This window comes from Vipera ursinii (genome assembly GCF_947247035.1).
Source record: "Vipera ursinii genome assembly, chromosome: 7".
NCBI classification, from domain to species: Eukaryota; Metazoa; Chordata; class Lepidosauria; order Squamata; family Viperidae; genus Vipera; species Vipera ursinii.
Genome location: NC_139521.1, coordinates 56,838,618 through 56,860,606, shown reverse-complemented (window position 1 = coordinate 56,860,606; position 21,989 = coordinate 56,838,618). Strand labels below are relative to the sequence as shown.

The 21,989-nt window shown below is 38.8% G+C and overlaps 1 protein-coding gene and 1 long non-coding RNA gene across 2 annotated transcripts in view; both read right to left on the bottom strand.

Annotated features, from left to right (window-relative positions):
• Nucleotides 1–21,989, bottom strand: part of LOC310643071 — a 937,169-nt gene that overhangs the window by 50,713 nt on the left and 864,467 nt on the right. The gene's annotated exons all lie outside the window — the stretch shown is intronic.
• TBCK (TBC1 domain containing kinase) overlaps nt 1–21,989 on the bottom strand; it is an 89,951-nt gene that overhangs the window by 46,605 nt on the left and 21,357 nt on the right. Inside the window, exons 6-19 of the mRNA XM_083367113.1 lie at nt 20,716–20,776; nt 18,675–18,736; nt 17,795–17,856; nt 16,157–16,305; nt 14,622–14,760; nt 13,844–13,943; nt 11,293–11,342; nt 10,520–10,649; nt 10,215–10,313; nt 6,895–6,957; nt 4,606–4,732; nt 3,475–3,525; nt 2,349–2,432; nt 241–326 (exon numbers count right to left, since the gene is read on the bottom strand). Of these exons, the coding sequence (XP_083223239.1) occupies nt 241–326; nt 2,349–2,432; nt 3,475–3,525; nt 4,606–4,732; nt 6,895–6,957; nt 10,215–10,313; nt 10,520–10,649; nt 11,293–11,342; nt 13,844–13,943; nt 14,622–14,760; nt 16,157–16,305; nt 17,795–17,856; nt 18,675–18,736; nt 20,716–20,776 (1,263 nt within the window). The remainder of the gene's footprint in view (nt 1–240; nt 327–2,348; nt 2,433–3,474; nt 3,526–4,605; nt 4,733–6,894; nt 6,958–10,214; nt 10,314–10,519; nt 10,650–11,292; nt 11,343–13,843; nt 13,944–14,621; nt 14,761–16,156; nt 16,306–17,794; nt 17,857–18,674; nt 18,737–20,715; nt 20,777–21,989) is intronic.

Here is a 21,989-nt window from a genome sequence, read left to right as displayed (position 1 = left end):
CGTAATTGTGTGATCTTAGGGAAAAGTAGTGAGAAAGGAATGAAGAAAATGATAATTATAATATTTCTTTGAAAATCATATTAAATGGCACATCTTGCAGATTTTGACTGCTTGATAGCTGCTATCAGAGTTTGATTCTGGTATTGAATTTATTTTTGGACCATGATATGTGGATATAGATGATCAAACTTTCTGCTGTTTCTGCCTGTATTAAAATATATAAAAAGCATTTCCACTTACATCTGGGATGAAACCTATTTCATTGAGATGGTTACTCAGTTCAGGATCATGGAATGCAATCATCTGGGAGAATACTGTAAGATATTCTGGAAGAAAGATAAACAGAAAATGATTTCAGCAAGAATTCAGCCTCAAGAATTTTGCTTTATGAAATCACCATTGCAACAGAATTCCAGGAAAGAGTTAACAAAATATTTACTATTAAAATAATTAAAACAAAATCACAACAATATTACAAGGAACAATATAAAATCTATGAATAATAACACTATCAAAATAATAGACCAATGCATAGCTTTATTAGGGAAATTCAAAACAAACTGCATGCTGCAGTTCAGCAACTGCAGCTGTTTCAAGTTAATAGTAGCTGCAATTTTGGTGGGTTTTTTATTTTTTTGTGGTGTGGTATTTTCCATTATATCTCAAAGCTGACTATAAATTGAAAACTATAAAAGATACAGTGGGACAAAAAAGTATTTAGTCAGCCACCAATTGTGCAAGTTCTCCCACTTAAAAAGATGAGAGAGGCCTGTAATTTTCATCATAGGTATACCTCAACTATGAGAGACAAAAGGGGGAAAGATCACATTGTAGAATTTCTAACAAATTTATTTGCAAAATATGGTGGAAAATAAATATTTGGTCAATAACAAAAGTTCATCTCAATACTTTGTTATATACCCTTTGTTGGCAATGACAGAGGTCAAACGTTTTCTGTAAGTCTTCACAAGGTTTGCACACACTGTTGCTGGTATTTTGGCCCATTCCTCCAGGCAGATCTCCTCTAGAGCAGTGATGTTTTGGGGCTGTCGCTGGGCAACACAGACTTTCAACTCCCTCCAAAGGTTTTCTATGAGGTTGAGATCTGGAGACTGGCTAGGCCACTCCAGGACCTTGAAATGCTTCTTACGAAGCCACTCCTTCGTTGCCCGGGCGGTGTGTTTGGGATCATTGTCATGCTGAAAGACCCAGCCACGTTTCATCTTCAATGCCCTTGCTGATGGAAGGAGGTTTTCACTCAAAATCTCACGATACATGGCCCCATTCATTCTTTCCTTTACACGGATCAGTCGTCCTGGTCCCTTTGCAGAAAAACAGCCCCAAAGCATGATGTTTCCACCCCCATACTTCACAGTAGGTATGGTGTTCTTTGGATGCAACTCAGCATTCCTTGTCCTCCAAACATGACGAGTTGAGTTTTACCAAAACGTTCTACTTTGGTTTCATCTGACCATATGACATTCTCCCAATCCTGTTCTGGATCATCCAAATGCTCTCTAGCAAACTTCAGACGGGCCCAGACATGTACTGGCTTAAGCAGGGGGACACGTCTGGCACTGCAGGATTTGAGTCCCTGGCAGCGTAGTGTGTTACTGATGGTAGCCTTTGTTACTTTGGTCCCAGCTCTCTGCAGGTCATTCACTAGGTCCCCCCGTGTGGTTCTGGGATTTTTGCTCACCATTCTTGTGATCATTTTGACCCCATGGGGTGAGATCTTGCGTGGAGCCCCAGAACGAGGGAGATTATCAGTGGTCTTGTATGTCTTCCATTTTCTAATAATTGCTCCCACAGTTGATTTCTTCACACCAAGCTGCTTGCCTATTTCAAATTCAGTCTTCCCAGCATGGTGCAGGTCTACAATTTTGTTTCTGGTGTCCTTCGACAGCTCTTTCGTCTTGGCCATAGTGGAGTTTGGAGTGTGACTGTTTGAGGTTGTGGACTGGTGTCTTTTATACTGATAACAAGTTCAACCAGGTGCCATTCATACAGGTAACGAGTGGAGGACAGAGGATCCTCTTAAAGAAGAAGTTACAGGTCTGTGAGAGCCAGAAATCTTGCTTGTTTGTAGGTGACCAAATACTTATTTTACTGAGGAATGTACGAATTAATTCATTAGAAATCCTACAATGTGATTTCCTGGATTCTTTCCCCCCATTTTGTCTCTCATAGTTGAGGTATACGTATGATGAAAATTACAGGCCTCTCTCATCTTTTTAAGTGGGAGAACTTGCACAATTGGTGGCTGACTAAATACTTTTTTGTCCCACTGTAAAACATGTATATAAGTTTTTTAAGGCTTTAAATCAGATTTATAGCAGAAAACTTACCTTGAATAACATGAGAATTATCCTTTAGAAAGAAATTATAGAGATATTTTGGAATAAAAGCAGACATGCAGGAATAGGCCAAAGCTAAAAAAGAACCAGAAAGAAAGATAGCTTTTTATCCAACCATTACAATTGTTAGAACAAAATGAAAACAATGTTACACTGTTCCCATTTAATTCTGTAAAACTTAAAAATACAGGTAGTCCTTGACTTACAACCGTTCATTTAGTGATTGCTCAAAATTACAGCAGCACTGAAAAATGTGACATATGCCCCTTTTTTATACTTACAACTGTTGCAGCATCCCCGTGGTCACATGATCAAAATTCAGATTCTTGGCAACTCATGACAGTTGCGGTGTGCTGGGGTCATGTGATCACCTTTTGCGATCTTCTTCATTAACATTTATATCCCACAAAAAGGTGAAAAATTACATAAACCCCCATGCATAGACCAAGTATGAGAAAACAATTGAAGTTACAATTTTTCTGATTTCATTATCCTTCCTTCCTTCCTTCCTTCCTTCCTTCCTTCCTTCCTTCCTTCCTTCCTTCCTTCCCTCCTTCCTTCCTTCCTTCCTTTCTTCCTTCTTCCCTCCTTCTTCCCTTTCTTCCTTCATTATGGTCACCTATTTACTGATTCATTATTCTGGGTAGCTAACTCAGAGTTAAAAACACGTGACTAAACTAAAGCTATTAAAAACATGCCACCTCACATGGTAAAAGGGATCGAATAATACCTGGTCCAATACTGGGAGAAGAACCAGGGGTCTTTCTAAAGATAAGCAATCTGAATCTCAAGGGATGTTGTCTCACAGGGTAAGCATTCTTAGGATTAAGGATGTACCACTGCGTGTGGGCCACTATTTTTCTGGCATACTTCCAGACTGCCATAAGATGACACTAGTTAACTAACTAACCCAGTACATGCCAATCCTGTTTGATCTAGTTAGATGGGCAAGATAATTGGAGACAGACAGTCCTGCAAGTATCCCAGCCTTATGTATTATGGCAAACTCATGAATTGCTGTATAATATGCATGAACCTAGTGAAACAGAGACATAGAGCTAATCAGGATTTAATACACTGCATGCATCAATTCAACATTCATAAAGACAATGTTTACCTTCATTGTTGAAATTTAGATACAGGAACGGTGCACAAAGGGAATCAAGACCTACAGGGAGATATAATTATTCAAAAATATTGGACAGTCAATAAAGTTTGAGAATATCCAGAAGATAAAAATTATTATATAGTTTTTATCATTATTATATAGTTAAATATTCTGCAGAGGTTATTTACAGATATACAGTAGGCCACTTTCAAAATTATCACATGTGATGCAGTCACCAACTAAATTGTTAAATAAATCCATGAGTTTGGAGGGGTGGCCATTTATGACCATCTTCTGAAAAGCTTCATATATCAAATAAATCTAAAATCAGACATTTAGAGCTTCTAAGAAGACTCAATGGTTTCAGTCATAAATACCAGAGCAGTTTCTTTGAAAAAATGTGCTTCATCCCAATAATCTGGATCATTCTAAACTCTAAGCCAAAATGTGAGATATAGGGCCCTAGCTTGACAACAGTTCTTCCCAGATATGTGTAGAATTATATTCAGATATGTGGATATTCTGTTTAGCTATTAAAATAACACTACAGTTCTAACTAACAAAGAATATCTGCCAAAAGTCCCCACTTATCAAGAGGTGTGACTGAAACTCAGCATTCTCTGAGGTGGGGTGGGGGGGTGGAGGAAGGGATTCCCCTTCCATAAGGGCTCCTCAGCTCTCCCTGAGGCAAGGATAGCTTCCACTCTGCGAAGAAGCTCGTGAAACCTCAGCTCTTCTTCAAGGCCTTTGGGATTTGATTGATGTGGAGCTTCTATCCCCAGGAATGATCTCATTATTCCTTAGCTTGATTGCATTCTTAACTGCAGTTATATTCTACAATAGTTTTATTATGCATTATTGTTTTACTTTGAATGCTGTAGTGACTTTGGCTGTTCCTCTTGTACACTGCTGTTAGACTCAATTGATCAAAGTGGTCTATAAATCTATAAACCAATTAATAAATTTACTCACTGGAAGCAATGCAAGAACCAACTGTTTATATTGCAAGTATACATACCTTTTTGAAAAGAGCTGGTAGAATGTAGAATGAACTGAGAGTAATTACCGCATCATTTGTATGCTTTAGTTTATTTACTGTGCAAAATGTAACTGCTAACCAAAGGAGCCAGCTGAACTAACCTTGCCAGTATACAAGATCAGGATGAGAAACTACCCAGGCTTTCAAAACCCGCCTAAATTTTGCATGGCCTTCTGGTGATGACAGCAGTTCATCATACTGATGACAGCGAGGGATGTCAACTTCAATCTACAAGGTAGGCAACAAGAAGAAGCACAGAACAAGCCATAAAAGGAGACTAGGTGCCAAATCCCTATGAATTTCTACAGTTCAAATTGGGAGAAAGAAGACTTATTCTAGGCTCCAAATATCTGGACAGGGAACATTTGCAAATATATTTTCTTATGAGTATAAATCCTTCGAATAGAAAGACAAAATAGAAAGACAAAAAACAAGATACTAACTGAATGCCACAGTTTCATAGTTTACCTTGCAACAGTGTTCAACTCTTATTCTCCCATCAAGATCAATTTGCTTTTTCTAATCCTCATAGTAACGGACTTACAAAGGGCCTAAAAATGCTATCCCAAACTCTCCACAAACTTGAAATATAATTACTAGGACTTCTCCCTTGCCCCCAATTATAGATTGAACTGAAACCAGAGCCTCTGAAGTAGTAAAATCCTATTATATGCACTTGAGAGAAGATCAAAGGGAAGAGTTCTATCATAGGAGAAATATGAGAGATTATTTGTCCTTCATGCATAATTTTCAATTTCAAGAAGACTAAAGTCATTACTATGGGGAAAGAAAGGCAGAATGAGGTTTTTTTATGATCTTACATATGAGGATAAACTGGAAATAGGTAAAATTTCATGGCTATCACTATCATTAGTTTTGTTATAGTTTTTCAACTAAAAAGCTCAAGAATAAAACTTCGTAAATATATAATATATTGCAGGCATAAAGAAGTACAAGTTCTCCGTAACTTTAAGAAAAATCTGCTATAGCAGATCGTCCATAGTTAAATATTTAAAAGTTACTGCATAAATGGATACAACTCCAATAATTTGACTACATCCGATACAGTATTATAGAATTGACTCTTACATAAAACATGACCATTCTATAAGATATGTCAGTTTTCTGTTGATTAAGAGGCAGCTATGGGTGCTTCTCATTTGACTCATTTTACACTTTGCTAAGTAAGCTTCATGGATTACCAGTATGCCTCTAGGTTCAGTTCAAGGTGCTGGTAGTTATCTACAAAGTTGTTCATGGCTTGGGACCAGGTTATTTATACCCAAGTCCTACAAGATTTGACAGGACAAGCAAATACTTCTCCAGGGAGTATCATATGGCAAGACTCAGGAAGGGTTTCTTTTCAGTTGTGGCACCCATCTCTGGAACAATATTCTCTCTAGAGATCAGACTTTTCATAAATCCTTGAAGATCTGGGGTTGTTATGGAGTCTCAGGTGGATGACTGAGACTGTAAAATGGTTAATTGTTGTGCTAGTTGTTTTTTTCCCCCATTTTGGCTGCTGTATAAGTTATTTGTTAGTTATGGATTGTTATATTAATTTGAAAAAAAGAAAGGAAAGAAAGAGGGAGGGAGAACTGGTTAAAGTACAAAATTATGGGTCACACTATGTATTCCTAACTGTACACAAATTTTAATTCCAAATATATTAAACAGAGTAATAATAGTTCCATTGTAATGGAATTTCTATAGTAGCAATGTTATTTTGGGGACGCGGTGGCTCAGTGGGTAGGATGCTGAGCTTGTTGATCAGAAGGTCGGCAGCTTGGCGGGTCGAATCCCGAGTGCCGCGTAGCAGAGTGAGCACCTGTTACTCGTCCCAGCTTCTGCCAACCTAGCAGTTCGAAAGCACGTAAAAATGCAAGTAGAAAAATAGGGACCACTACGGTGGGAAGGTAACAGCGTTCTGTGCGCCTTTGGCATCTAGTCATGCCGGCCACATGACCACGGAGACGTCCTTGGACAAGCGCTGGCTCTTCGGCTTTGAAACGGAGATGAGCAGCGGCCCCTAGAGTTGGAAATGACTAGCACGCATGTGCGGGGGAACCTTTATCTTTACCTTTAATGTTATTTTACTAATATGTACTATTAAGTAATATTTGAAAACACTTCAATGTGTAGGCACAAGAAATCAGAAAGCAAGGTGGTTCAAATAACACTCTGCAAGAATCTGAACTACTAATGGTCAAAGCAAAGTGGCAGTAGATCAAGAGTCAATGGAATTCAAGGTGGGCTGGAGTTAGATCTCTTGTGGGCACGAAGGAACTCGACACTGATGGCATGTTTGACCCCTTCCTTGGGCTCAGCCTGGTCAACTTCTACATTATGATTCCAAAAGCTTATGACACTTAAAAGAACAAAAAACTTACCTGTCTATCTGTAGGAATAGGAGTGTCTTTATCAATAGCATCATATTTTGCTTGAATATCTCCCTAAAATGAAGACACTATAGGTTTTAGTATAAGACTGCCAAAAAAAAGCATCTATTAAAACTACACAGCATCATTGCAGCATACAAACCTACCAAAGTTCCCCAGAACTTTCCAATTAAACAACAAAAGAAGAAGAAGAAAAGAAGAAGAAAAGAAGAAGAAAAAACAGGAGTCATCTACAACATACAGTATAAAGACTACTATACAGCCACTATATAGGACAGACAGGGAGAAGGCTAGTAGTGTGTATCCACCAGCACAACTAGCAGACAACATGATGAAAACCTCCTTAATTTCAAAATACACGAACCAAGTTAGCATAGTTTCAATTGGGAAACTTTGGGCAGCCTAGAACAAGATAAATTTTAAAATGCTATGGAATTCCTAGGAGGCTGGCAATCAAGAGAAATCAGTTATCCACAGGCATATACTGTAGAAATGAACAATACTTTCAGCATTCAAAAGAGTCAATTAAAATTCTAAAAAACAACAACTACTGTCTAGCAATTAACACCCTTATAAGGACGGATTAACACCAAGATAAATCTCAGAAAAATACAGTACCAATAACCTAATCAAGAAATTATCTATTGAGATAAACAATCAAGCAGTAAACAACCATCTAATCAAGGAAATACCAAAGAGAAAACAATTTCCCACCAACAGGTAAAGTTACTGTGACAGAGTGACAGATGGGGGGGATTTTGCTGGACCTTCCTCAGTCCAGGTTGGTAGATGTTCACGGCAATGGGGGGGCCAGGATGGGGGGGCTCAGGGCCCAAGGGGAAGGGGTGGGGACAGCGATCCGCACGGTGATTGGGAATGGCGGCAGATGGATGAACAGAGGGCCATATCGAAATCTGGGATCGCGCCCCTGCTGTCTTTGAGCGGTGGCGCGCTCCGACCCTCTGGCTTCATCCTGTTTTTCCGGGGGTGGGGGAGGACAGGTACCTGAGCTCAGGCTGGTCTATTTGAATGCCAGGTCTGTGGTTAATAAAGCTCCCCTCATCCAGGATTTGATCGAGGAGGAAGGCGCAGACCTGGCATGCATTACGGAAACTTGGTTGGGCCCAGAGGGCTGAGTCCCTTTGATTGAGTTATGCCCACCAGGTTTCCGTGTGCTTCACTAGCCTTGGGCTCAGGGTAGGGGCAGTGGGGTGGCAGTTGTTATTAAGGAGGCCCTTTGTCCGCGGGAGGCCACTGCCCCTCAGACAGGCGGATGTGAGTACCAGGTGGTTCCGCCCCAGGCACCTTATGGACCCGGATAGGTTCCAGATGGCGCTTAGACTGATTCCTGCCTCCCTTTCCCACAGCCCGGTCGAGACCTTAGTTGATGCCTGGCAACGGGCTGCTTCGGAGGCTCTCGACCGCGTTGTGCCTTTGTGGCCTCTGACCCGGCGCAAAGGGTCAGAGGCCACAAAGTTAAGATCTTTTTCTAGATCTTACCTTGTGGCAATGGAGGCGGCGAAGCGTGCTCACTTCGCCACCCTCATTGCGTCCGCATATAACCGCCCGGCTGCCCTGTTTAGGGTGACCCATTTCCTTTTAAATCAGGGGATGGGGGAGGACCCCTTGTGGGGACGGGCCGAGGAGTTTAGTCAGCATCTGCTGGATAAAATTGCTCAGATTCGGGCTGGTCTGGACTCCGACTGGGCAGTATCTGTTGAGGGGGAAGCGACAGGTTTGGCCGATAATATCTGGGAGGAGTTTGATCCTGTGACTCCAGATGAAGTGGACAGGATCATGGGGAGATTAAGTGCCGCCACATGTTTGTTGGACCCGTGTCCCTCCTGGCTGGTTTATGCGGCTCAGGAGGTTACAAGAGGCTGGCTCCTGGCAGTTATTAATGCTTGAGTGAGGGGTGCTTCCCTGCCGCCTTGAAGGAGGCAGTGGTGAGCCCCCTCCTCAAGAAACCTGCCTTGGATCCAGCTATTTTAAATAACTTTCGTCCTGTCTCCAACCTTCGCTTTCTTGCGAAGGTTGTTGAGAGCGTGGTGGCATGGCAGCTCCCTTTGGTCCTGGAGGAAACTGAGTATCTGTATCCATATCAATCGGGTTTCAGGCCCGGGTACAGCACGGAGACGGCATTGGCCGCACTGGTGGATGATCTCTGGCGGGCCCGGGATAGGGGTTGTTCCTCTGTCCTGGTCCTATTAGATCTCTCTGCAGCTTTTGATACCATCGACCATGGTATCTTGCTGCGATGTCTTGGGGGGTTGGGAGTGGGAGGCACCGTTTTATGGTGGTTCTCCTCCTACCTCTCGGGCCGTTCGCAGACGGTGTTGGCAGGAGGGCAGAGGTCAACCCCGAGGCCCCTTAGTTGTGGGGTGCCCCAGGGGTCAGGACCGTCTACTGCCAGGAATGACTTCCCATCACCTGGTGCGCTCACACAGAGAGGGCCTCCTCAGGGTGCCATCGGCCAGACAATGTGACCCCCAGGGGGAGGGCCTTCTCTGTGGGAGCGCCTGCTCTGTGGAATCAACTTCCCCTTGAGCTCCGGATGGCCCCAGACCTCCAGTCCTTTTGTCGCGGCCTTAAAACATTTCTTTTCCATCAGGCTGACCTGGACTGACGATAGGGATTTTTAAAAATGTTTTTAATATTTTATCATTGGGGCTTTAGTTTAATTTTTTTTTAACATTTCTATTATTGTCTTTTATTGTTGTTAGCCGCCCTGAGTCCTTCGGGAGGGGCATATAAGTCCCACAAATAAATAAATAAATAAATAAATAAATAAATAAATAAATAAATAAATAAATAAACCTCTCTTCCACTAAAGATGTTACCTAGTCAGCCAATGAAATTCCTGCAAGCAAACACCAACCTCAGAGAGCACCAAGAACTCCACTGTAAGTATTATTCTCTACTAAGAATTCATTCAGCCAGAGCTCAGATAATATATCTCAAAGAAGAGGTGGTAATTAAGAGTGCCAAATTACAAATGTAGTTTAGATAAGAATTCAAAATGTCAGCTACTGTCCTTATTTGTCTACTTCCCGGATTCAACCTTTAAATTCTACTTTGATGCTGCACCTCCATAGACTGAGTGCAAAAGAATTGTGACATTGCATCATTGCTATAGTTTCAGGCCAAAACTGCGGATTCTCTTTTTTCATTAATATTTCATTAATATTTTGTAATCAGTTGTTATTTTATTTGCAGAGGCTAATTTCTAATGTTTTGTGGAAGTTAAAAGGTAGAGTTGAAATATACTGCATAGACAGAGAAAACAATTGTTGTATCTCTCTTAATCTTACCTCTACTCCAAGTAACGCTGCCCAAGTTAAACCTCTCATAAGAGGTGGAATGTCAACTCTGGCTTCTTTCCAAATTTGATTTTTTTTATATGGATAGGCCTAGAAATAACATATCAATCTGGTATTAGTAATATTTTCATACTTTTAATAGCATACTTTTAACATTTCTATGCTGATAACCTTTTGAGTATTTTATAATAAATTATATATATACTGTATAATAGTTGATGGAAAAACTAATCAAGGAAAATTAAATGGATAAAGCCAAATTAGGACAGCATTTGAAGTCTAACTAAACTACACACCTTCAGTAGTCTGTCAAATAGGACAATCCTATTTAGTTGATATTCAGTATCCCGCTCTCGAATAATAAGAGGAAGTTTGGCAGCAGCAGATAATTCATTGTTACTGTTTGAATGAGGCATATTTGATTGGCTGAAAAAACAACAGAGAAAATAGTTCTTAAAGTATTATGTCTTAAACAGAAGAAATCATAAAAGTAAACTAAGGAATGAAATAATTGAAATATTTACCTTGTGTGCATAGAGAAAAACAAATTCAATTTCCTTTTTATAAACTGAAGCCTGATTGATTTAATTTCCTAATTTATTATAAAATAGCTTTATATATTACAATTACTTTGTACTATGTAGTATAAAGAAACACAATACAACTACTATTAATCACTATTCACGACTGACCTATGGAGATTAACAGATGCAATAAAGAACGTTCAGAATTTCAATCTCTTCTAATCAGATTCATTTGAGCCAGAAGCAGTAATGGGTCAAGCTGTACTATAAAATATTTTACTGCTTCACAAATCTGATTCTGGGAACAATATTAAGAAACTTCTAGATTTCATATGAGTAAATGTGCATATTGAAATTAACAAATTAATTTACATTGAGTGCAGTAGATCCACTTTAAACAACTCTGGAACCACTAAAGACTCTTATACTTCTAACTAATTTTATCCCTAAGCTAGTATTTTGCTTCCAAAGACTAACAAATCAATTTCTTGGGAATCTAAGAGATTCTTATCCTCTCAAACAGAAAATTTATTTTATATACTTACTCATCTTCAAGCAATGGATAAAATGCTTCTCCATCAACATCTTTCAATCTCTATAAAAATTATATAAATTACCAGTTAAAAAATATCCATTTTAAATAGTCAACAATTCACTAAAACGATGTTTTATTATTTACTTACTAAATTTATTTGCTGCCTAATTTGTTTTCAAACTACTTATTAGTTTGATCTTGGTTCAAAAGGATGGCTGGATTGTTAGTTGCAAACACAACCAACATGTTTATGCAGTCTAGGTGACTGAAGATGACTCCAGCACCTTTCCAAAATTCTGGAGCTCATGCAAGGATCCATGCAGCATTGGATCCATTCCTGGATCCAAACTATTTGTGACAAAGAAAGGAGACTTGATTAGCAAGATAAAAGTTGCTTGAACCTTAAATGTAAATAAAGGTTATTTCCTTTAAAATACTATCTTTATTCACAGAAGCTAATCTACTTATGAATTTTCAAGTTGCCAATACAAATAAATCTGTCCAAATGCCAATCTAGAAGGTCTGGAAGCTGAGAGAAGGTGGGACAGAGATTGTAACTCTGTCCCACCTTTTCCCTTCTTCTTTCCTATCTTCTCCCAACTTCCACTTATATACTGTCTGTAGATCCACTTGCATATTATGTGGTAAGAACTGTGTCAGGGCCCACTTCAAAATCTCATCCCAAGAAAGTAGAACTTGTAGAAGCAGTTTCTTTCAAAAGGACCTTTTATTAGGAGGAGTTGATAGCAAGCTTACTGGACAGGATCTGAGGATTTCCCGCTCAGATCGATAGGTTAAAGTGTCCCAAGCAAAACCCCACCCCATAGTTCATCCGGTCAGTTCAAACAGGCCAATCCCCAGGTGTTAGGTTCCTTGTGGGAAAAGGGAGATAGCATCAGGCGTTCTCCGGCTGCAGGAGCGATGTTTTGGCGGCTTTTTGCACCTTCTCCTGGGAGCGTGGAGATAACCATCTGCCAGTGGTTGCATTCCTTTCTTCTCCCCCCTCCCCCCTTTAGTAGCTGACAATAGGGGAAGAGATAGTTCACAGAAAAAATGTGCAGGAAAGCAAAGTGTTACATTGTAGTGATAGAGAAAGTCAAGGCAATAACCCACAAGCACTCCCCCCTCCCCCCAGGAGTATGGCAGAACCCAGGAAGAGAGTGAACTTCGGGTCAGGATGAAAGGAGGAGGAAAAGGATTGGGTTGGGGGGGGGAAAGGGGAACCCTGTAGATACGGGTTCTGACAAACTGTATTGTGCATGTTCTTTATGCTTGATGGACTTGTGAACAAAAGGGATTTATAAACATCTCATCCTCTGCTGTCCCCCTCTCCTTTTCCAACATCGAGGTCTTGTCTAATGAATCCCCTTTTCTCATTATGTGGCCAAAGTATTTGAGTTTCAGTTTCAGCATCTCTTAACTATTTTCTCACACTCAGACACACATAAACATATTTGCATTTAGTATATTGTTCAAGCATCATTATCAGAGCAGGATGAAGTTTAGCTTTAAACTGTGAAGGTATTTATGAACTGATAAAAGCATTGGGAAAATTTTATAGTGTACTACATGAAATTTGATTGTCTTGGATTTCTTTCCCTTGTTTTTAAATGAATTCCTGTGTAGAGAATAAGGAAGATCACCTTGACAAAAATGTATAAGAAGCATTACCTATGCAAAAGGTGCAGATACATTTTTTAAAATCGAAACAGCAAGGAGATCACATTCAGAGGAAGCTAAGGCAGATAGCTCCCTAATTCATCGGAGGATAAGAGGAAGAAGTTACAGCATAATCAGATTTGCAAGATTATGTCTATAGTCAATTCAGGAGAAGGCCGGTATACAAATTTAATAAAATGAAATGAAAAATGAAATTTTAATAAAAGTAGTTATAATATTCCTATGGAGTTGATTTCCTGGTCTTTCTATTCAAAGGCCTGCACCTTGTTTCTTTAAAAATAATTGCTTAAATTATATATGTGCAATTACAACCTCTTAAAACATTTATTTTCAAAAATAATTAATAAAAAGATGTTTGACTTTAGAACAGAAGTAGGGAATATTAGAAGAATGGGAAGAAGAACTTAAGAAGAAGTTTTGAAAAGACATGAATTTAGAAGGCAGCTAGTTAGTTAGTTTAGTTTATTGATGAGCTAATATCAAAATACAGAGTTCCAAACACAAATTATTACTAAAATTCTAGAAAAACAATTTAAATTGAAACTGGAGTAAAATACAACAATTTAATATATAGATAAGTAAAATAAAATAAAATTATATTTCAGTATCACCCCTAAATACTGGTTAGTTTGATGTTGTTTATCAATAGTGGGAGGTTGAGTGTTGGATTGGAGAATAGGCCTAGAAGGACTAGAATTTCAGCAGGCCCTCCATGCACTTCCTGAATATGCTGTGGGTAAATATGGATAAGATCTCAGGTCTATGAAAGGAAGCAAGGCAAAGATGGGACTTACTGTACAAGGCAAAGACCATTCTGATAATATAATAATATATATATAAAAACAATCCATATTTTATTTTAAGGAATCACAATATCTTACATTCCTGAGCTGACATAGCGATAGCATCACAGTTGTATCATCCAAAAGGAAACTTCTATCACGCCCTTGTCCAAAGCTCTCCCCATCTTCAAACAAAAAGCTAGGAGTAAAAAGGAAAAGGAAAACAAATTTCAATATAACAACAAGCATTAGCTTATGTAGTCTTTTCTCTCCCCTCCCCCCATATTCAATAGAACTGCTTTCATTGTATTTATACTGACCCTTGATCAGTCTGCAGTTTCATACATTTAGGGACATAATCTTACTCTGCTTCTACTTGCTAATTAACATAATTTACACATTAAAAAGTATGTTTGAGAAGTTGAGGATGCTAATTGAAATAAGTATAGTTAATTTTGCAAACGCAAACAGCTTTTGCTGTTACCTATCTTCAAATAGATAGGTGGGTATTTCTAATTCCACATATAGGCACCTATATCTTAATTTTAATCAAATTGTTTAGCTGCACAATACTAATCATGCAACTAAGTCATTGACTGAAATGGGCAGCTATAGACATGGAATTAAATAAGTAAATAAAATCAATACAATTAAATGTTTAGCTGAGAAATATTTTAACTGAATCTGTATGTCTGCAGAGCGCACCTCTGAAGACTTCTACAAATTGCCATACTTTTTCAAGGAAATAAGTGCAAATAGTGAAGAATGCAACTAGACTTTCAGACTATTGGCCCTGTTCCTATTTAAAAGCCACTTTCATTTTATCATTTAGATATTTCTTTCTTGCTTTTATTCCCCTTCCGCCTGTATATCTTACATAGGAAGTGTGCAGATGGGAGGCTTGGAATGAATGATATCCTTGTTGACAAGCTCTTTCTCCAAGTCACCTCCAGCCAAGCACCAAAGATAATAAACTTCTTCAATTGTCCTTTCTGCTAGGTAATCAGAACTTTCCTCTATTAATAGAATTCAACAAGGACAACTATTAAAGACAATTATTATATCAATTTTCATGCACCTTTCTTTTCTCTGGGTTCAAAAGCATGTATTTTTTCCCCCTGAAAACTGAATAAAAAGTTTGCAGATAAAATCTTCCCGTGTTAGCAAATAGAAACAATATTTTCTCTCTGAGCAGGAGGGAAAATTGTAAGAAAGGGAAACCAGCTGCACAATCTATTGGCTGCTCTGTAGGAAGAATGCCAACGTTTTCATAGCAATTTGTTAGCAATTCAATAAATTCAAGAGACGGGGTTCTATTAAATACTTCATTCATTCATCAAACGGGGTTTATCTTCAATCTCATGTCATACAACAGCAATAACATAATAGAATGCAAGATGAGTACTAAATTAATCCAAAATGTGTATGTCTGTTCGAGTCCTTCGGGAGAAGGGCAGTATATAAATCCAAATAAATAAATAAATAAATAAATAAATAAGCTATACTAAGAATAGTTTCACCCATTTTTCACCAAGTCAGTGTCTTCAGACAAACTGAACCTAAATCATCATCTTAAATCTAATGGCTAATGCCCATGATAGATGGGAATGATAAGAACTATAGATTCATGTGGAAGATATCAGCGTAGATGCAAATGCTTTAAGCATGTGTGCACAACAAAGTTTTTCTTTTGAATGAATCTGAAAATCTTAAAAAAAAAACACCTTACCAAACAGAATAAAAGGTGTAATTAACCGACCAAACCATTAATTCATCCAAAGTAGCACTGTTTAAAAAGTCACACCTCTTTCAGGTCTCATTCTCCTACCTAGAATTTATTTAATTGAAAAGGCTGGGGACTGAACATATCACTGTGGATCTGTCGGCAGTTATAGTTTTTCTTGTATGCTATCATATGATCATTTTCCTTACAGTTGGCTGTAATCTAACTGCCCAACAAACATTTCGTTAAAATCTACAGCCTGGGATTTCAATCCACATAACTAGGCATGAAACATTCATGTGAGCATCTGAAATCTGCAAATTATCAGGATACAAAAGAGTTATTAGTTGTAGAGTTATAAAGAGTTACAGGCCAAAGAACTTCAGAATTCAAATGGCACAGGTATATGCTACCCTTGTGTTTCAGGAGAAAGAGGATAATACTAATAAACATGGATAAAAAGATTACTTATTGTTCCCAGACTTTATTATTTTTACAAGGCAGCGAACATATCCAACACTCTTTCCTCATAATTTCCCTACAATAGCAACCCTGTCAGGTGAGTTGGGTTGAGAGGGAGTGACCGGCTTACGGTCACCCAGCTGGCTTTCATGGCTAAGGAGGGCCTCACCAACTCCTGCTTGCTAGTCTGGCAACACAAGGGAAATAGCTGGAATCTGTTGCCTTACCTTGAAATAACTCGTTAATATCCTCAGGAAGAGACAAATTAGCACATCTTAGATTAGATGAGAAAAAACTGACAGGTGTATGGAAGGTTGGATATAAAGATGAGATTTCACTGAACACTGAATCATTCAATAGTTTTCCAGGAGTAGGCCTGATATAATAGAAAAAGGAAGTGAGGGCAAAAATATTGTTATTTTTTACTGTGGGCACAATGGCACACATTAAAAATGAAATTTAGCTGTTTGCTTTCGAAGTGTACACATACATAACACACATTTAAACATACTATATACAACATACGTATAGACCTACACCCTTACATGTAAGTCATATATAAATATTAATCACTGTCCATCTTGAATATATAACGGAAGGAGGAAGCTTTAGAGTTCACAAGGTTAATGCTGTATGGACTGTATGACTGAATCTGGATGTTCTACTTCTGATACCACAGAGCCTCCTCCCAGAAGGTAACAAGGAAAACAGGTCGTGAAGAGGATGTGTAGTGTCCCAGACAATCTTGAGGACCCTGCTCAAGTAACGCTAGCGTGCTATGTCCTGGATGGAAGGAACTGCCAATGATCTTTTCAGCCATCCTCACCACTCTCTGCACCGCCTTCCTGTCTGAAGCAGTGATGCTTCTAAACCAGACTGTGATGCTGTATGACAGGATGCTCTCGATTGTCCCCTGTAGAAAGTGGTAAGGATGGGGGAAGATGTGCTTTTCTCATGCGATGCAGAAAATGCAGGTACTGCTGTGCCCGCTTCACCAGTGTCTCGCTGTTGAGCGACCAAGCCAGCCTACTTGTTCACTGCACACTCAGGAATTTGATTCTGTTAACCATCTCCACAGGTGAATGCACAGAGGAGTGTGGCTGTGCCTGCCTTTTATGAACTCGACAATGATCTCTTTGGTTTTTCCAGTATTTAAAACTAGGCTGTTTTCTTTACACCACTTCAACAAACCTTCAACCTCCTTGCGGTAAGCACCCTCATTGATGATGTTACCCATGTAGAAAAAGAAAATCCGAATTTGCAAAGACAGAATAAGAATTTTACATGAACATAACAAAAGTCAAGACAGTGAAAGATGAAATGAATTGACTACAGATTGACATTTCAGGCATCATCAATTGGAGATGGACTAGGTCTGGACATTTTCAGTGATCCCACTGTTTATTACTGTGGAGATGAAACACAAAGAAGGGGTAGCAGTGTTTGCATAATTAGGAAACATATTGTAAGCACTCTTCTTGAACGTAATACAGTCAAAGATCAAACAATATCAATTAGCAATAAAGGAAACTATTTGTAGCTCAGGGCTGAAATGGGGGTCTTTGCTGCTCTCTGAGCTTGGTTCTTCTCCTTTCTTGGTTGTTTATTGTTTATGTTGGCAACACACCTTGTGAATCTACAATTTCTAGATGTTAACTAGAACTGTAAAATGTGACTGAAGTTTTTTGTTTAAAAAAATTCGCAAGTCACGGTTATTTTATATCTATGATTTGCTTTTGGTCCACGCTTAAAGAACTGCAAGTCTGAATCTGCTTGATTTGTATCATAGTTCAGGTATGGACAAAAAGCTTGTTAAACTTAATGGACAAGTCTAATTACCTAATGTATTTGTAAAATACACTTACCTTTTGGAAGGTTGGAATGTAAGACATTTCTTAAGTAGACCTAAAATATTTTCAGGAACTTCCTAGTGCATAAAATATAAATTTCAATTTAGTTAACTCATTTATTCATATCAAATCAATATAGATGGTTTATATGGTTTAATCAAAACAATAGACAGCTACAATAGCTATAAACATTTACATATATAAATAAATTAAAACCATTAACTAATCAAAGTTCCAAAACCAGAAGCAACTGTAATTGCCACGATGAAAAATATATAAATTAATGATTAAAAACCTAATAAAATAAGATCAACAAATGAACCAATATGACTAATTAAAAGTTAAATAAATTAAGGATAGCAAATATTCAATTAAATACTCTTTCAAAAAGTTCCACTTTCAGTGACACTCAGATGGAGCAAATCTTAATTCTAAAGTGACAGTTTCAACAAAGCTGGAGCAACATCTGAGAAACGTGCCATATTCAAGTACGGAATGTTTGCATGTTATATACAAAGTCTAAGCAAAATGTGCCAAAAATATAGGCACGTTCTTTCAAAATGAATTAAAGATAAATATTCTTCTGATTTACAATCAAGAACAGGAGTATAAACTATATCTGCTATACTGAACAAAACCAACTAAATATACTGCAACAGATTTTCAATCAATCTTTATTACGGTCATGGACCATTACCCAGATTTTTTAATTACATGGCAATTCTGAAAAAACAAAAACAATTTTAACGTAGCAGACAGGAATGAATATCCAGTAACTGAGCATCCAGGAGTTTCTTTAAAGACATTGCTTCTAAATACTTTGGTTTATGCTTCAAGAAAGAAATCCACTATGAATTATAATTAGTCATTGTAGATATAAGTAAGAAATTCAGACCTTCAGAATCTCCAAGCATCCATGTTCCTCAGCTAGCACTGTTACGATGTCATCAACACACCCTGTAGATGAGAATGAGTTGTTAGTAATTCTTTACTTACATTCCTAGAATTCATTTCCCCCCCCCCCTCTTTTATGTATATGCACACAATGTTTCTCTTCCATCTGGTCTCTCAAAAGCAAAACGCCCACCCAGAGGTGTGTGGAACTGAGATGTACAAAGTGGATAATCTAGCAAATAGAAGGACAAGTAGGCATTTTTGCTACATCTTCTTCAGGGGCATAATGAGGGGCATTATTCAAAACTCTATGCGGGCATACTTATCAGCACACCAAACTGGCTCTCACGTATACAAAGAAATAACATTATTGCAATTATTCGATAGTAATCAAAAAGATACGACCAGGGCTTTTTTTGTCATAGAACTCTCAGAACGGAGTTCCGGCACCTTTTTTGGATGGAACCTTGTAGGGCAGGCAAGGCGGGTTGTATGACATGTGTGAGTTCCGGCACCTTTTTCTTTTCCAAATAAGCACTGGATATGACCCAGTAATTTTAAAAGTGTCCTCATTATCTCGAGATGAATTTCAGAATATTGTCTCTTAGAAAATGTGGGAAATGCCCATCTCTATGGAGAAAGCTCCATAGCTTTCCTGGATACCCACTGTTCATATAATAAATTCCATTCTAATATCTGAGATCAAAATTATTTGAGCACTTTAAGCACGGGTGTTCAAACATGACTGTTTTATAAGGTCTTCCATACTTGTAAAATGACTGCCGTTTGGGCCTAGCCAAAAACCAAACTTAGTAAAGGCATTTAACAGAAGGCAAACTGGTAACATTGCTTTCTACTGTTTCCTCTTTGCCCATGGTATACTGTCTGCCATATTGTTGTTTTTTTTCCGGGTAAGCAGGCAGACTTCCAAACAAAGCACTGGGCTGCTGCTACTCATCATTTTTATTTTCTGCCTAGAGGCCTATTTTCATTCTTGAAAATAAAGATGCTAGACGTGGATATTTTGCACTGAAGCACAACAGCTTTGCACATCTTTTTCAAAAATTAATATCAACATTACACGGGGAACAAAAATCTGGGTAAAGTTGCTTATTCCAGTATTAAATATACAATATATAAATATGTTTTGTAATATGGAAGGCCTGATAAGCCTAAAAAATGTAGGGTGGCTCCTCTTTGAACAAAACAGTAGAAAAAATAGATCAGCTGTAGCAAATTCAAGAGAAGATTATAAGGTCACACCAATTTCATTCCACCTACATCTTCTAGGGTGGTGCGGTGGCTCAGCGGTTAAGATGCTGGGCTTATTGGCTGGAAAACTGACAGCTCAGGTTCATGACCTAAGTGCCACATGATGGGGTGAGCTCCAATTCTCACCCCAGCTCCTGCCAACCTAGTAGTTCAAAAGTATGCAAATAGGTAGATACCTCTACGGTGGAAAGGTAACAGCGTTCCGTGACGTCATGCTGGCCACATGACTGCGGAAATATCTTTGGACAGTGCTGGTTCAATGGCCTTGAAACGGAGATGAGCACTGCCCCCTATAGCTGGCAACGACTAGCGGAGTAAAATCCACAGAGGCTGCTTTACTTGGTGTGCTATATCTTCTGTGGATGTTGCTTTTCAGATACAAAATGTAGCTATTATATACAGGTCCAGTGTTTGTAAAAGGGATGACCTGACATCAACCACAGTCAAGAAATAAGGTTAAAATACATAAAAGAATAATGAAGGGATAGGTTGCTATATTTTTTGAAACTACTTTGTAGGCAGTCAAAACTTACTTCATTCCAGAACCATCCTTGTATCACTGCCCTGATAATCTTCAGTTATTTTATTCTTTAGCACTATCAAAGCAACAATGCTGTGCTGCTGTTATGGGGTAGAGCTGGCTGAATGTATATCCAATTTTCAGATACACTGGGGGGGGGAACGCAATGCAGAGCCTGTATAATGACTAGGTAGTCATTTGGGATTTTATGAGGCCTTCAATGATCTGCAGTAATTTGTACATTACTCACCAAGATTAAGTATCAGTTTTAGTCTTTCAGCTACATCCAAACTCTGGAACAGCTTTCTGCCCTAAAGGCAACAATAAAGGGGGTGATTAATGAAGCATTATTATGAATTGCGTAGTGTGTACTTAAATCATGTATTAACTGATACAGTTGCAAGAAGCAGTATGTGAACCCTTTGGGATTACGTGGAGTTTTGCATGAATTGGCCATAAAATGCGCTCTAAACGTCCTTTGGCAGCAATGACCTCAACCAAACGTTTCCTGTAGTTGCAGATCAGACCTGCACAATGATCTGGAGTAATTTTGGACCACTCCTCTGCACAAAACTGTTTCAGTGTAGCAATATTCTTGGGATGTCTGGTGTGAATCGCTCTCTTAAAGTCATGCCACAGCATTTCAATCGGGTTGAGGTCAGGACTCTGACTGGGCCACTCCAGAAGGCGTATTCTGTTCTGTTGAAGCCATTGTTTTGTTGAATTACTTGTATGCTTTGGGTCATTGTCCTGTTGCATCACCCATCCTCTGCGGAGCTTCAGTTGGCGGACAGATGGTCGTACGTTTTCCTGCAAAATGTCCTGATAAAACTCTGGAATTCATTTTCCCATCAATGACAACAATCCGTCCAGGCCCTGAGGCAGCAAAGCAGCCCCAAACCATGATGTTGGTGTGCTGTGCCTTTTTTTCTCCACACATAGTGTTGTGTGTTTTTCCCAAACAACTCAATTTTGGTTTCATCTGTCCACAGTATATTTTGCCAGTAGTGCTGTGGAACATCCAGGTGCTCTTTTGCAAACTTCAAACGTGCTGCAATATTTTTTTTGGACAGCAATGGCTTCCTCCGTGGTGTCCTCCCATGTACTCCAATCTTGTTTCATGTTTTCCTTATTGTAGATGTGTCAACAAAAATGTTAGCATGTGCCAGAGATTTCTGTAGGTCTTTAGCTGACACTCTAGGATTCTTCTTTACCTCATTAAGCATTATGCGCTGTGCTCTTGCAGTCATTTTTACAGGACAACCACGCCTAGGGAGAGTAGCAACAGTGCCAAACTTTCTCCCTTTGTAGACAGTCTGTCTTACCGTGGACACATGAACATCAAGGCTTTTGGAGATACTTTTGTAACCCTTTCTAGCTTCATGCAAGTCAACAATTCTTGATCATAGGTCTTCTGAGAGCTCTTTTCTGTGAGGCATGGTTCACATCAGACAGTGCTTCTTGAGACCAGTAAACCCAAACCAGGTGTGTGTTTTTAAAGGGAAGGACAGCTGTCAGCAACAC